The sequence below is a fragment of the Pongo abelii genome, chromosome 8 (genome assembly GCF_028885655.2).
Source record: "Pongo abelii isolate AG06213 chromosome 8, NHGRI_mPonAbe1-v2.0_pri, whole genome shotgun sequence".
In the NCBI taxonomy this organism is placed as follows: domain Eukaryota; kingdom Metazoa; phylum Chordata; class Mammalia; order Primates; family Hominidae; genus Pongo; species Pongo abelii.
The window spans coordinates 81,848,861-81,864,419 of NC_071993.2; the positions used below are offsets into that span (position 1 = coordinate 81,848,861).

General features: G+C 39.4%; 1 protein-coding gene and 1 long non-coding RNA gene across 4 annotated transcripts in view; one reads left to right on the forward strand and one right to left on the reverse strand.

Annotated features, from left to right (window-relative positions):
* Window positions 1-2,978, reverse strand: part of ZNF365 (zinc finger protein 365) — a 101,195-nt gene extending 98,217 nt beyond the window's left edge. Inside the window, exons 1-2 of one of the 3 annotated variants that reach the window (XM_009245564.4) lie at window positions 2,666-2,927; window positions 187-942 (exon numbers count right to left, since the gene is read on the reverse strand). In XM_009245564.4, coding sequence (XP_009243839.1) covers window positions 187-929 — 743 coding nt within the window. In that variant the 5' untranslated portion in view covers window positions 930-942; window positions 2,666-2,927. 3 annotated transcript variants of the gene reach the window in all.
* Window positions 1,996-15,559, forward strand: part of LOC103891682 (uncharacterized) — a 39,914-nt gene continuing 26,350 nt past the window's right edge. Inside the window, exon 1 of the long non-coding RNA XR_008510517.2 lies at window positions 1,996-2,252. This is a non-coding gene — a long non-coding RNA (uncharacterized LOC103891682). The remainder of the gene's footprint in view (window positions 2,253-15,559) is intronic.

The window sequence follows — 15,559 nt, forward strand, 5'->3', positions numbered from 1 at the left end:
CCGACCACGCACACAGAGGGTAAATGATATCAAAGCTTTGTTCCTCCTGGTTCAACTATATCAATAAGAAATGCAGTCAAGGCACCTGCAAATAGCAAAAATCAACCTTGCTTAGCATTTGCTTGTAAGGGGATTGGGGTGCTGCTTAAAGCAATGGGGTTAGCATCCCCTGTCAGCAACACTTACTCTTCTTTCCTAAGAAGCTCCTCCTCAGATTCCGTCAGGCGTTGCCTCAGTACAGCTATCATTTCCACGGCCACATCCACCTGTCTGTTTAGGGCCCGCTCTCGTCTCTGAACTTCCTGCTTTTTCTGAGTCAGCTGCACAAAAGCTGCCCGAACTTCCAACAGTTCCGCAGTTTTCTGGGCCAACTCTTTGGTGAGTTTATCAATTCTCTTCTCAATGGTCCTATCCACAGCCTCAACCATTCGATTGAATTTTTCTCTGACATGTGCCTCGAAAGAAGCTTTGGTGTCTGAGGTGGGCAGTCCAGGACCCGACCGTGGCCCATCCAGCGAGTCTGCACGGAGGTCCATGGCAGTGTAGGTCTGCACATAGGACACAGGCCTCTCTGCCACCACCTCAAATGGCTTCCTGTCCTTGGAATGTTCATGTGAAATGCTGTACAAGTTAACATAGCTCGGTTTCTGCTTTACCACGTTGCCACTGCTCTGCAATTTTCCCGGTTTCAGGAGTTCTGAGGAAGTGACTAGGTCTGTGTCTTTGAGGGATGGAAAGAGACTGCATTTTGTCAAGAGGGTTCTTTCTTCGTAGCTGTGACTGAACTCCAGATGGGCCCTCAAGGATGACAAGCTTCTAAATCTGGTATGGTCTCCACACCTCGGGCAGCGGAATGGCAGGCACACAGCAACATTCTCAAAGGACTCCTGCCAGGGATATCTGCTTTCCTCAAAAGCCTTCTGTTGCATTACTCTAAAAGTCCTGGGAAGGGGGAAATAGGTAGTTTACAAGTTGGCTGAAAAACACACTACTAAAATGATTACTGCTCATCTCCATGACAGCAGAGGCTTTTTGGTTTCAAGTGATTTTTGCACATAATATTTTATGTTGCACTTAAAACCTACAGCCCATGGGCCAAATCCATCCACATCAATTCGTGCACTATTTACTGCTGCTGTATCAATTTCTGTATTATTTATTGTAAACCACAATGGCAGTGGTGAGTAACTGAGACAGAGACTCTATGCTCCTAAAAGCTAAAATATTTACTACCTTTACAGAAAAAGTTTGCCAACTCCTACCTAGAATCAAAAGGGTGGGTTACATTCCCTCTCCACAGATGAGAACACTGAAGCAAGGAAGTAAAGCCATTAATCCAAGGTCAGATGGAAAGTGGTAGATCCAGAAGTGGAATTCAAGTTTCCTCCCCTCCTGAATTTGGCACACTAAATGCAAAACCGTGCCCCATTTTAAGGATACAATCCAAGATGCGTGAACACAAGAACATATGAGAACTCACATGAATTGTCAAAATGGGTCCTAAGACAGCAAGCTCGGGACCTATCCTCAAGTACAGGAACGATTAGTCAAGCTATGCACAGTGGCATCAAGCCTGCAATCGGCTGAAAATTTTTCACCCTGAAATTTTTGCCTTTTTTTCCTTCAGGTATTGCTGTGATGACATAAACCAAAGTGCTAATCATAACAATCATAGACCCCATACGTGAGTTTCACTGAAACCTGGGGACCCAATGTGTCAAATACCATTTGGCATAAGTGGGGCCATGGCCAAGATTTTTATTATAATAGAGTGTTCTGGATGGATTTGTCTTGTCTCAGATGCTATTTTATATGACAACCTCTAGGGATGGTCAATGTGTGAACCAGGTAGGTATCAGCATACTCTCTTAATAACAGGAAGTTCTGGTTTCCTTGTAGGAATGTATTATCTTCACCCTAGCAACAGATGACTGTTGGCAACCCAATTCTGCAAGCAGTGCATATCTTCTATTCCTCCATGAAAGGTTTCTACTTAAATGTAACAAGCATTGGACCCGAAATGAGGGAGCCCAGCTGGGGTCTTTGGGTGAAAAGTGTCCTCAACCTCTTCAAAAGTAGAGGTGCAAATGGTCCCCAGGTAGCGAGGTAGGCAAGGCTTCTAGGTGAAGCCCTCGGCCCCCAGAGAGGGGAACCTCTTCCTGTGATGGGTACACCGGGATGTTTAACCACTGGTTTTCTGGGAACGAGATGCAAACCCTGGCTCAGCATAGGGCCAAAGACGCTGGCAAGAGGTAAGGAAAGGGGAAGTCAGGATTCTAATGGGGCAATGGGAAAAGGGTGGCATTTTGGATGGGGAAATGGGTAATCACACACTCCAGAGCACGCAGGCTTTTATGGGCCCAGAGGAAACCCCAGTCCACGGGGCTGATGAAGAGCCCTAAGTGAGTCTGCCAGAGAAGGGCAGGCTGGCAATGACCCTGCCCCGGGGTCCCAGCTCTCCCCGCCCCCTCTCCGCTGCGTGCCAGCCCACGGGTGCCAGAGTGGATTCGTGTGCACATGAGTTCCTGCTGGTGGGGGCCGGGAAGCCGGCTCTCCCAACTCCCCGCCATGCTGCGGGCTCGGGGACCCCCTCCCCAGCCCCGGCCACCCCGGCAGGTCCCCTCCGCCAAGCCGCGGGCGCAGATGGCCGGCGGCCGCCTCTTACCCGACTTGTTGCTGCTGCTGCAGCCGCCGCCACCGGTGCTGATGCTGCGGGAGCGAAGCGGTTTTCAGCAGAGCCGTAAATCAGACTGAGCCGGGCCGGCTCCCACTCCCCGCCGCACCTCCGTGCCGGGACCGGCGGCGTCCAGGGCGGAGCGAGGCGCGGCTAGCCAGCGGGGGCGGCGCTCGCGGGCACCGGGGGCACCGCGCCGTGGGTGCAGGGGTTCCAGAACGCCGCGGCCCAGGGCTGCCGCCTCCGCGGGGAACACCCTTGCTCTGCCCAGCTGGCGAGAGCATCATCTGCCCCCCCGCCACCCAGCCGGGAGCCCGATCCGACTCAGGATTACACTGACATCACTGCGAGAGATGCTGGGATCATTCCCCGGGGGAGGGAAGGAAAGACGCGTGTCAGCCTCGCAGGCGCGGCGCTTTCTGCAGGCCCTGGCAAGCTTTTTTTGCACTTAGTTTGGGGGGAGCGGGAGAGTGTGGATGAGGATGCGGCATAGCTGGGCATCTTCTTTGAAAATCTGCCCGTTGGAAGGTCCGGGTATTTAATTAGGACCTCTTCATCCCAAGCAGCAGGGCGAGAATGTCCCAAAATAACTAACCCAGAGAGTACACTCCAGCCTTCCTAGCCAAGTGTCCTGAAGCTACGTTAACAGGCAGAACTAAATCTAGTAAAGTGCAGGGATTATGAACAAACAGTTAAAGCAACAAGATCCCTCACCTACACCCCCATTTCTGAGGAGGACGCCCCTTTCCCTGGAGAGAAGATTTGTCCTCCTAAAGAGGGGATGTCCTGAAGAGAAGACGGCAAATCATTCCTTCTGAAGGACTCTGATGTCTCAGCTTTTGGTGGGCTTTTGCTTTTTTTTTTTTTTTTTTTTTAACCTGTTTTGGTTTACCCCTACTGTAACTCCTGAAATGTGAAACCTAGATAAAAGTTACTGTTGGGTTTTCTTGTTCAAAGAAGAGAAGAGATTCTGTTCGTCTGTAGACAGTTAATGCATCCTCTTGACTCCTCAGGGTGTCTTTTCTCAAGGCTTAATGTTACTCATTTCAACACCCGATTTTATTTTAACTGTAAAGAGCTCAACAGTTATCTTAGTTGAGATTTTGTTTTGTTTTTGACAAATGAAAACAAATGAATTGCTTTGTTTTTTCACAAATGAATTATCACATCAAATGCAATGAAGATCCCAAGCTCTGGCATCAGACTTGATTCAAATCCTGGTTCTAGGGCCTGGGTCAAGTAACTAGACTTTTCTGTTCCTTCAATTCCTCATCTATGAAATGAAGATAATCAGGACATACCTCGTAATATAGCGGTGGATCGAATGCGCTGATGATGATGGAGGTAAAAACGCTGCCTGACCGGGACACACACTGATAAAGTCAGCTGTTATCGTTGTTGCTACTTCATTTATAATTATTATTAATTCCATAAAAAAGAGGCCTACACACATTTAAAAAGCAGGAAGGAGAAGAGGAATTAATATGTACTAACTTCTACATAAATGGAGATAGGCTATTGTGCTGGGGTGTGTTTGCTTTGAAAATATTATATTTCATTGAAGTTGCTTTTTGACTAGCTCTCAAGACTATTCCAAGAATCAATTTATTTAGTACAAAATCTTAAAGTCTGAAAGACATACTCATTGGAGTGCCAAGTTATCTCGGTCATCTTGTGAGGTGCCTGCAGTTTAACCTCTTACACCCGCTGCCTTCATGGCAAAACACAACAAAAGCATGCTCTGGTCCTCCCTTCCCCCTTTTTTTTCTTCTTTTTGAGACGGAGTCTCGCTCTGTCTCCCAGGCTGTAGTGCAGTGGCGCAAGCTCAGCTCACTGCAACCTCTGCCTCTCGGGTTCAAGCGATTCTCCCGCCTCAGCCTCCCTAGTAGCTGGGATTACAGGTGCCTGCCACCACTCGGCCAATTTTTGTACTTTCAGTAGAGACGGGGTTTTGCCGTGTTGGCCAGGCTGGTCTTGAACTCCTGACCTCAGGTGATCTACTGGCCTCAGCCTCCCAAAGTGCTGGGATCACAGGCGTGAGCTACCGCGCCCGGCCAGCTCCTCCCATTTCTTAGACAGCTGCTACTTCTTTTTTGGTCCTAAGTTCCTCCCCTGTTAAATGAGAGGATGGAGATTTTCAAAGTCCTTTTCTCACCCTAAAAATATAAAATATTATCAAATAATTATGGAGAGGTTATTCTGTGCAGGGCCTAAAGCTGAGTATTGTGGGAAATTCAACTTGGTCAACAGGCATTTAGGACCTTAAGTGGTTCTCAAAGTGTCACTTGTGTATACCAGCAATTACCTCATTTAATCTTTGAACACCTGTGAGGTAGGGAGGACCTTGTACACTCAGTTCCAGCCACCTTGGCATCCCTTTACTTAAGCCCTGCTTTTTCCCGTCTCTAGGGCCTCTTTATCTGGTACTGCCTACTCATCCCTCAGAGCTAATCCCAAGTATGCCCTCTCTGAGGAGGTCTTCTCTGACACTCCTGGACAAGGTTAGTGCGTACTAGGAAAATTTATCATGACAGAATTTGTCAACAATAATTCTGTGTGCTGGGTTATGGATGTAGTTGTCTGTTTAATATTTATGTCCACTGTTAAGTTGTAAGCTATGTGAGTCAGGGTCCCTGTCTGTCTTACTCTCCGGTATATTCCCAGGACTTAGCACAGTGCTGATCAAAGTGCTCAAAAAATATTTGTTAAAATAACGAATGCTAAACAAATAAATCCCCTTTCTACACAGGAGGAAACAGGCCCAAAGAAGTTAAGTAACTTTCTCAAGATTACAAACCTAGGACGCATTACAGCCAGGATGGCAAACCCTGGGCTTTTAACCACTGTACTCATTGGCTTTCCAGTTTTTGATGAAGAAAATAAAGTTCTAGGAAGTAAAGTGACTTGCCTGAAGTCGTATAGGTAATAAATAATAAAATCATGGTTAGAGTTCATGTCTTCAAACATTGATGTTTTTCTATGCCACATTATGCTGTTTTACTCTGCCCTCCAGGCACTTACAACTAGTGGGATGAGAACAAGGCATATATATATATATATGGGACACATACATATAGGATATATATATGGGCCACATACATATAGGATATATATATGGGACACATACATATAGGATATATATATGGGACACATACATACAGGATATATATATGGGACACATATATAGGAGATATATACATGTGGGACACATATATAGGAGATATACATGTGGGACACATATATAGGAGATATATATATGTGTGGGACACATATATAGGAGATATATATATGTGTGGGACACATATATAGGAGATATATATGTGTGTGGGACACATATATAGGAGATATATATGTGTGTGGGACACATATATAGGAGATATATATGTGTGTGGGACACATATATAGGAGATATATATATGTGTGGGACACATATAGAGGAGAGATATATATGTGGGACACATATAGAGGAGAGATATATATATGTGGGACACATATAGAGGAGAGATATATATATGTGGGACACATATAGAGGAGAGATATATATATGTGGGACACATATAGAGGAGAGATATATATATGTGGGACACATATAGAGGAGAGATATATATATGTGGGACACATATAGAGGAGAGATATATATGTGGGACACATATAGAGGAGATATATATATATGTGGGACACATATAGAGGAGATATATATATATGGGGGACACATACAGAGGAGATATATATATATGGGGGACACATACAGAGGAGATATATATATATGGGGGACACATACAGAGGAGATATATATATATGGGGGACACATACAGAGGAGATATATATATATGGGGGACACATACAGAGGAGATATATATATATGGGGGACACATACAGAGGAGATATATATATATGGGGGACACATACAGAGGAGATATATATATATGGGGGACACATACAGAGGAGATATATATATATGGGGGACACATACAGAGGAGATATATATATATGGGGGACACATACAGAGGAGATATATATATATGGGGGACACATACAGAGGAGATATATATATATGGGGGACACATACAGAGGAGATATATATATATGGGGGACACATACATAGGAGATATATATATATGGGGGACACATACATAGGAGATATATATATATGGGGGACACATACATAGGAGATATATATATATGGGGGACACATACATAGGAGATATATATATATGGGGGACACATACATAGGAGATATATATATGGGGGACACATACATAGGAGATATATATATGGGGGACACATACATAAGATATATATATATATGGGGGACACATACATAGGATATATATATGGGGGACACATACATAGGATATATATATATATGGGGGACACATACATAGGATATATATATATGGGGGACACATACATAGTATATATATATATGGGGGACACATACATAGGATATATATAAATGGGACACATACATATAGGATATATGTATAAATGGGACACATACATATAGGATATATGTATAAATGGGACACATATATATAGGATATGTATATATATGGGACATATATACAGGATACATATATGGACATATATATGGACATCTATATATGGGACATACATATATAGGAGATCTATGTATGGGACATACATATATAGGAGATCTATGTATGGGACATACATATATAGGAGATCTATGTATGGGACATACATATATAGGAGATCTATGTATGGGACATACATATATAGGAGATCTATATATGGGACAAATATATAGGAGTTCTATGTATATGGGACAAATATATAGGAGATCTATATATATGGGACATATATATATAGGAGATCTATATATATGGGACACATATATTTAGGAGATCTATATATATGGGACATATATATATAGGAGATCTATTATATATGGGACACATATATATAGGAGATCTATATATATGGGACACATATATATAGGAGATCTATATATATGGGACACATATATATAGGAGATCTATATATATGGGACACATATATATAGGAGATCTATATATATGGGACACATATATATAGGAGATCTATATATATGGGACATATATATAGGAGACATATATATGGGACATGTATATAGGAGACATATATATACGGGACATGTATATAGGAGATATATATATACGGGACATATATATAAGAGATATACATATATACGGGACATACATATATAGGAGATACATATATACGGGACATGCATATATAGGAGAGATATATATACGGGACATGCATATATAGGAGATATATATGCGGGACATATACATATAGGAGATATATATACACCGGACATATATATAGGATATATATATATACGGGAAATATATATAGGATATATATATATGGGACATATATATATAGGATATAAATATATGGGACATATATATATAGGACATATATATATACGGGACATATATATAGGACATATATATATACACGGGACATATATATAGGATATATATATATATACACGGGACACATATATAGGATATATATATATATACACGGGACACATATATAGGATATATATATATACACGGGACACATATATATAGGATATATATATGGGACACATATATAGGATATATATATATGGGACACATATATAGGATATATATATATATACACGGGACACATATATAGGATATATATATATGGGACACATATATAGGATATATATATATGGGACACATACATATAGGATATATATATATGGGACACATACATATAGGATATATATATATGGGACACATACATATAGGATATATATATGGGACACATACATATAGGATATATATATGGGACATATACATATGGGATATATACATGGGACATATATATGTGACATATATATATGGGACATATATATGGGACGTATATATATGGGACGTATATATGGGACATATATATATGGGACGTATATATGGGACATATATATGGGACATATATACATGGGACATATATATACATGGGACATATATATACATGGGACATATATACATGGGACATATATATATGGGACATATATATACATGGGACATATATATACACGGGACATATATATAGGATATATATACACGCGACATATATATATGATGTACATATACACGGGGCATGTATATATAGGATGTACATATACACGGGGCATGTATATATAGGATGTACATATACACGGGGCATGTATATATAGGATGTACATATACACGGGGCATGTATATATAGGATGTACATATACACGGGGCATGTATATATAGGATGTACATATACACGGGGCATGTATATATAGGATGTACATATACACGGGGCATGTATATATAGGATGTATATATATACACAGGGCATGTATATATAGGATGTATATATATACATGAGGCATGTATATATAGGATGTATATGTACACGGGGCATGTATATATAGGATGTATATATATACACGGGGCATGTATATATAGGATGTATATATATACACGGGGCATGTATATATAGGATGTATATATATACTTGGGACAGATATATAGGATATATATACCTGGGACAGATATATATATAGGATATATATACCTGGGACAGATATATATATAGGATATATATACCTGGGACAGATATATATATAGGATATATATATATGTGGGACACCCATATATAGGAGATACATATATGTGTGGGACACCCATATATAGGAGATACATATATGTGTGGGACACCCATATATAGGAGATACATATATGTGTGGGACACCCATATATAGGAGATACATATATGTGTGGGACACCCATATTTAGGAGATACATATATGTGTGGGACACCCATATATAGGAGAGATATATATGTGTGGGACACCCATATGTAGGAGAGATATATATGTGTGGGACACCCATATGTAGGAGAGATATATATATGTGTGGGACACCCATATGTAGGAGAGATATATATATGTGTGGGACACCCATATGTAGGAGAGATATATATATGTGTGGGACACCCATATGTAGGAGAGATATATATATATGTGGGACACCCATATGTAGGAGAGATATATATATATGTGGGACACCCATATATAGGAGAGATATATATATATGTGGGACACCTATACATAGGAGAGATATATATATATGTGGGACACCTATACATAGGAGAGAGATATATATATGTGGGACACCTATACATAGGAGATATATATATATATGTGGGACACCTATACATAGGAGAGATATATATATATGTGGGACACCTATACATAGGAGAGATATATATATATGTGGGACACCTATACATAGGAGAGATATATATATATGTGGGACACCTATATATAGGAGAGATATATATATATGTGGGACACCTATATATAGGAGAGATATATATATATGTGGGACACCTATATATAGGAGAGATATATATATATGTGGGACACCTATATATAGGAGAGATATATATATATGTGGGACACCTATATATAGGAGAGATATATATATATGTGGGACACCTATATATAGGAGAGATATATATATATGTGGGACACCTATATATAGGAGAGATATATATATATGTGGGACACCTATATATAGGAGAGATACATATATATGTGGGACACCTATATATAGGAGATATACATATATATGTGGGACACCTATATATAGGAGAGAGAGATATATATATATGGGACACCTATATATAGGAGATATATATATATATGTGGGACACCTATATATAGGATTATATATATATGTGGGACACATATATATAGGATATATACATATGTGGGACACATATATATAGGATATATACATATGTGGGACACATATTTATAGGATATATATATATGTGGGACACATATATATAGGATATATAGGATATATATATGTGGGACACATATATATAGCATATATAGGATATATATATATGTGGGACACATATATATAGCATATATAGGATATATATATATGTGGGACACATATATATAGGATATATATATATATGTGGGACACATATATATAGGATATATATATATATGTGGGACACATATATATAGGATATATATATATGTGGGACACATATATATAGGATATATATATATGTGGGACACATATATATAGGATATATATATATGTGGGACACATATATATAGGATATATATATATGTGGGACACATATATATAGGATACATATATATATATGTGGGTCACATATATATAGGATACATATATATATATGTGGGTCACATATATATAGGATATATATATATATGTGGGTCACATATATATAGGATATATATATATATGTGGGTCACATATATATAGGATATATATATATATGTGGGTCACATATATATAGGATATATATATATATGTGGGACACATATATAGGATATATATACATGTGGGACACATATATATAGGATATATATACATGTGGGACACATATATATAGGATATATATACATGTGGGACACATATATATAGGAGATATACATGTGGGACACATATATATAGGAGATATACATATATGTGGGACACATATATATAGGAGATATACATATATGTGGGACACATATATATAGGAGATATACATATATGTGGGACACATATATATAGGAGATATACGTATATGTGGGACACATATATATAGGAGATATACGTATATGTGGGACACATATATATAGGAGATATATGTATATGTGGGACACATATGTATAGGAGATATATGTATATGTGGGACACATATGTATAGGAGATATATATATATGTGGGACACATATGTATAGGAGATATATATATGTGGGACACATATGTATAGGAGATATATATATATGTGGGACACATATGTATAGGAGATATATATATATGTGGGACGCATATGTATAGGAGATATATATATGTGGGACACATATGTATAGGAGATATATATATGTGGGACTATATATATATAGGAGATATATATATAGGAGAAGTTAAATATGTGGTAAAATGAATTAAATGGGAAGTGTCTATAGGGCCTAACATGATGCCTGGCACATAGTAGATGTTCAATAAATGTTTGCTGAATTGTTAATGATCATAGCTCTCACCTTTAGAGTAATTACAATGGATCTTACTATACTAAATATTTAGGGACATATCCAGTGTTTTTCAAAGTGGGACCTGTGGAGCCTGTGGAGCTGGTCAAAATGCAGATATCTGGAACCTTGACCTAATAAATCAGAATCTGTAGGTGTGGATCTTGAAGATCTGCATTTTCACCTATCTCCCCAGGTGACTCTCATGACCACCAAAATTTGAGAAACACTCCTTTGTTACAGTAACCAATGAGGCAGACATTGGTAGCCCTTCAAACACAAGACAGAATGCTGCTGGAGATGTAATGAATACAGCTGAAGGTCATGCCACTAAAAAGCATGAGAGGTAGTAAGAATTTGAAGCTAATTCTGACTCCAAAAGCCTGGGATTTTTCCATCATGACTGTGAAAGGAACGGTGGTGGAGAGGAAAAGAGGTGGGCAGAATGGAAGAATAGGTAGGAAAAGAGACAAAGAAAGAGGCAGAAAGGAAGGGATGAAGGAGGTGAGGAAGGTCAAATGATTAATATAGAATATAGATTTCCTTGAGACGGGAAAGAGCCCTTCAGGCCAGGATGGTTAGAGAATTTCTGCTGAAAGACCTAGGAATTGAATGGAGATTTTTTATCTCCCTTTCCTCTCCATTTATCAAATAACATTCACCCCTTGTGGCCAGAAGGGCTGCCTTTCAAATACAGGTTTGAAAGGTTTGAACCAGAGAGGCTGTTTAAATTTTTTTGATCCATTTATTAAATATGTTGATTACATTTGCTAAAAAGCAGCCTTATGGGGACTGAATACAGACCCTCTAAGATTTGAATAATTGCCCCAGATAAAGGGCCTGCAAGGGGAACCCAGAGCAGATTCCTGCTACTTTTTCCATGTCTGCAGCAAACATCTGTGTGCAGAAGGAACGTTCCCCTGGGTTGCAGAGCTAATAAGTGGCCTAAAGATCAGACACAGTCCTTTGGAATCAGACAAATCATTTCTCACACAGAGTGTCAGGTAATCATGAAAATCCAGAGCTACACCACTTCCCAAGGAGGATATGATAAACTTGCTCCACACTGACTTTTAAGTATTGACTTTAAGTAACAGCTCAGTTCTCAGCTGTTAGGTTTTCCAGCTCCCTCATGCAACTAATTGCATATATGTATTCATTCTGACTTTCAACAAGTATTATGGTATGCCTACTATGTGCCAGTACAAATCACTTGCATCATTTAAGCTTCAGAGTCAGAGCTGTAATCTGGCTTTAAAGCCTTCACCAGAATACTCAACTAGAAAACTCTATTTCTATTAAATTTCGTTGTCATGGCAACCACCAAGCAACACCATGGAGAGTGCCTTAAATCCCACAGTAGTCTGTTAGCCAGAGTGAATCTGCAGGGAGTAGGCCTTCTATAGGGGCTAAAAATAGAAAACTTATAGCAAGGTAAACCCCCCACCTAGGAAGAGCAGTGTTACTTCTTCCCTTGGTGGGGTCAGACATGAACCAAATGAGAGGATGGGCTAATTTTCTACTTTGCAGGTTTCTCCAGCCCAGTGCCTGAACTAAGAATGTGCAGACCCAAGATCTAATACCCTAATTAGTTGTGTGAGTTTTTATTTAAGCTGGCCAACATCTCTGGGCTTCATGTCTTCATTTGTAAAAAGCAGGAGCTGGAATGAACTAAGGACTTTCCAGTATCACAATCCTAGTTGTTAGTCCAGTTAATGCATTTGTCATTTCTGGCCGGACACCGTGGCTCACGCCTGTAATCCCAGCACTTTGGGAGTCCGAGACAGGTGGATCACTTGGGGCCAGGAATTCGAGACCAGCCTGGCCAACATGGTGAATCTCCATCTCTACTAAAAATACAAAAATTAGCTGGGGTGTGGTAGTACACAGCTGTAGTCCCAGCTACTCAGGAGGCTGAGGCATGAGAATCGCTTGAGCCTGGGAGGTGGAGGTTGTGGTGAGCCAAGATCGTGCCACTGCACTTCAGCCTGGGTGACAGAGCGAGAGTGTTTCAAAAAAAAATTCTCATTTGTCATTTCCTTGCTAGATGGATTGCATGGCTGGAGAAGAGGGCATGGAAGGCAGTCATGGTGATGGTAGAGAAGGTTGTCAATAGGTGATTGGTCAAAATTGTTAGGTGTTGTCTTAGTCCATTTGTGTTGCGATAAAGGAATACCTGAGGCTGGGTAATTTACTAAGAAAAGAGTTTCATTTGGCTCACGGTTCTGCAGGCTGTACAAGAAGCACATCTGCTTCTGTGGAGGGACTTGGGCTACTTCCACGCATGGCAGAAGTGAACAGGAACCAACATGTGCAGAGATCACATGATGGGTAGGTTGGAGGGGCAGAGAAGGTGCCAGACTCATAGAGTGAGAACTCACTCATTTTCTGAAGGAGGGCACCAAGTCGGTATGAGAGATCTGCCCCATGACCCAGACACCTCCCAGTAGGCCCCACCGCCAACACTAGGGATCAGATTTTAACATTTGCTGAGGCCAAACTATAACCAAACCATAACAAATGTCATCTCCTCTTGTAAAAACAACTGACAGGTATTAAGTCCTTATTATGTGCAAAGGATGATTCTAAATGGTTTTCACATGATATGCCATTTAACTTTCCTAATAAAGCTAGGAGAAAGGTGTTACTTGTATCCCTCTTTCATAAATGAGTAAACTAAGTCATAGAGAAGTAAAGCAATTAGGTAATTTTTAAAAAGATAGTAAGTTATATAGCTAGGATTTGAACCCTGCCTACCTAAATTAAGAACCTATGTGCTTGGCCATTACTCTGTTGTATCTTTAGTGCCTAGATCCTTGCCTGGCATCTTGGGGACCCTCAAAAACTAATTGTTGAACATGCAATAAATGACTGATGTTCAGAAGGTTTTCGGTGCTTATCATTTACAAATTTTAAAGCCCTTTCCTTTCTTGATAGTTTCTAATGTGAAGAGAAATCTTTGGCACACCTCCCCTAAGCAAAGTGGTTGTGGGAGAGCTAGAAAGCATGTTGCTATGGAATAAAAGATACAGAAAAAAGATACAGTTAAAATTGACGATTGCTAAATAATTAGTTTGAATTATGTAATTACATGAAGAATAAATTATGGAACTGATGCTCTGTCAAAATAGGGTCCATTTTCTGGGACCCTATTTTCTGGGACATAGGCATTTTTATTCTACTATTTTAGGTGAGAATTACATTTTTTTTAGTAGCAGAGAGTGAAAAGAGAGCCCTTGTAACTATAGGAAAGAGAAACTGAACTTGAAAATAAAATATACGCAGACTTTTCTCCTGTATATAAAGAAAACCCATGGTGTACATTAAAACCTAGTGAAACTCCTAACTCAACAGTATAATATGAATCATTTTTAACATTATACCCAAATGCAGATACCTGAATGTTAATTGGAGTAATTTTTACCAATGAGTTGTTAGATTCTTTTAAAATTTTTATTGGAAACTAACATACATACACAAAGTTTTCATAAGTCCCAGTGAACTTTTACAACTGGACACACTCATGTAACCAGCATCCAGATCAAAAAACAGAGCAAGTTTCTGTTTCCCAGAACACTCCTGTGTATTGCTATCAAGTATTTACCCCTCCCCTCAAAAGTACCATCATCCTGACTTCTAATAGTGTAGATTAGGGTAGATTAGGGTTGCCTCTGTGTGTTTTGAATAAATGGAATCCTATTGTATGTACTCTTTTGTGTCTGACTTTTGTTCAACATTATGTTTATGAGATTCATCCATATTGTTGTATGTAGTTGTAGTTTGTTCATTCTCATTGC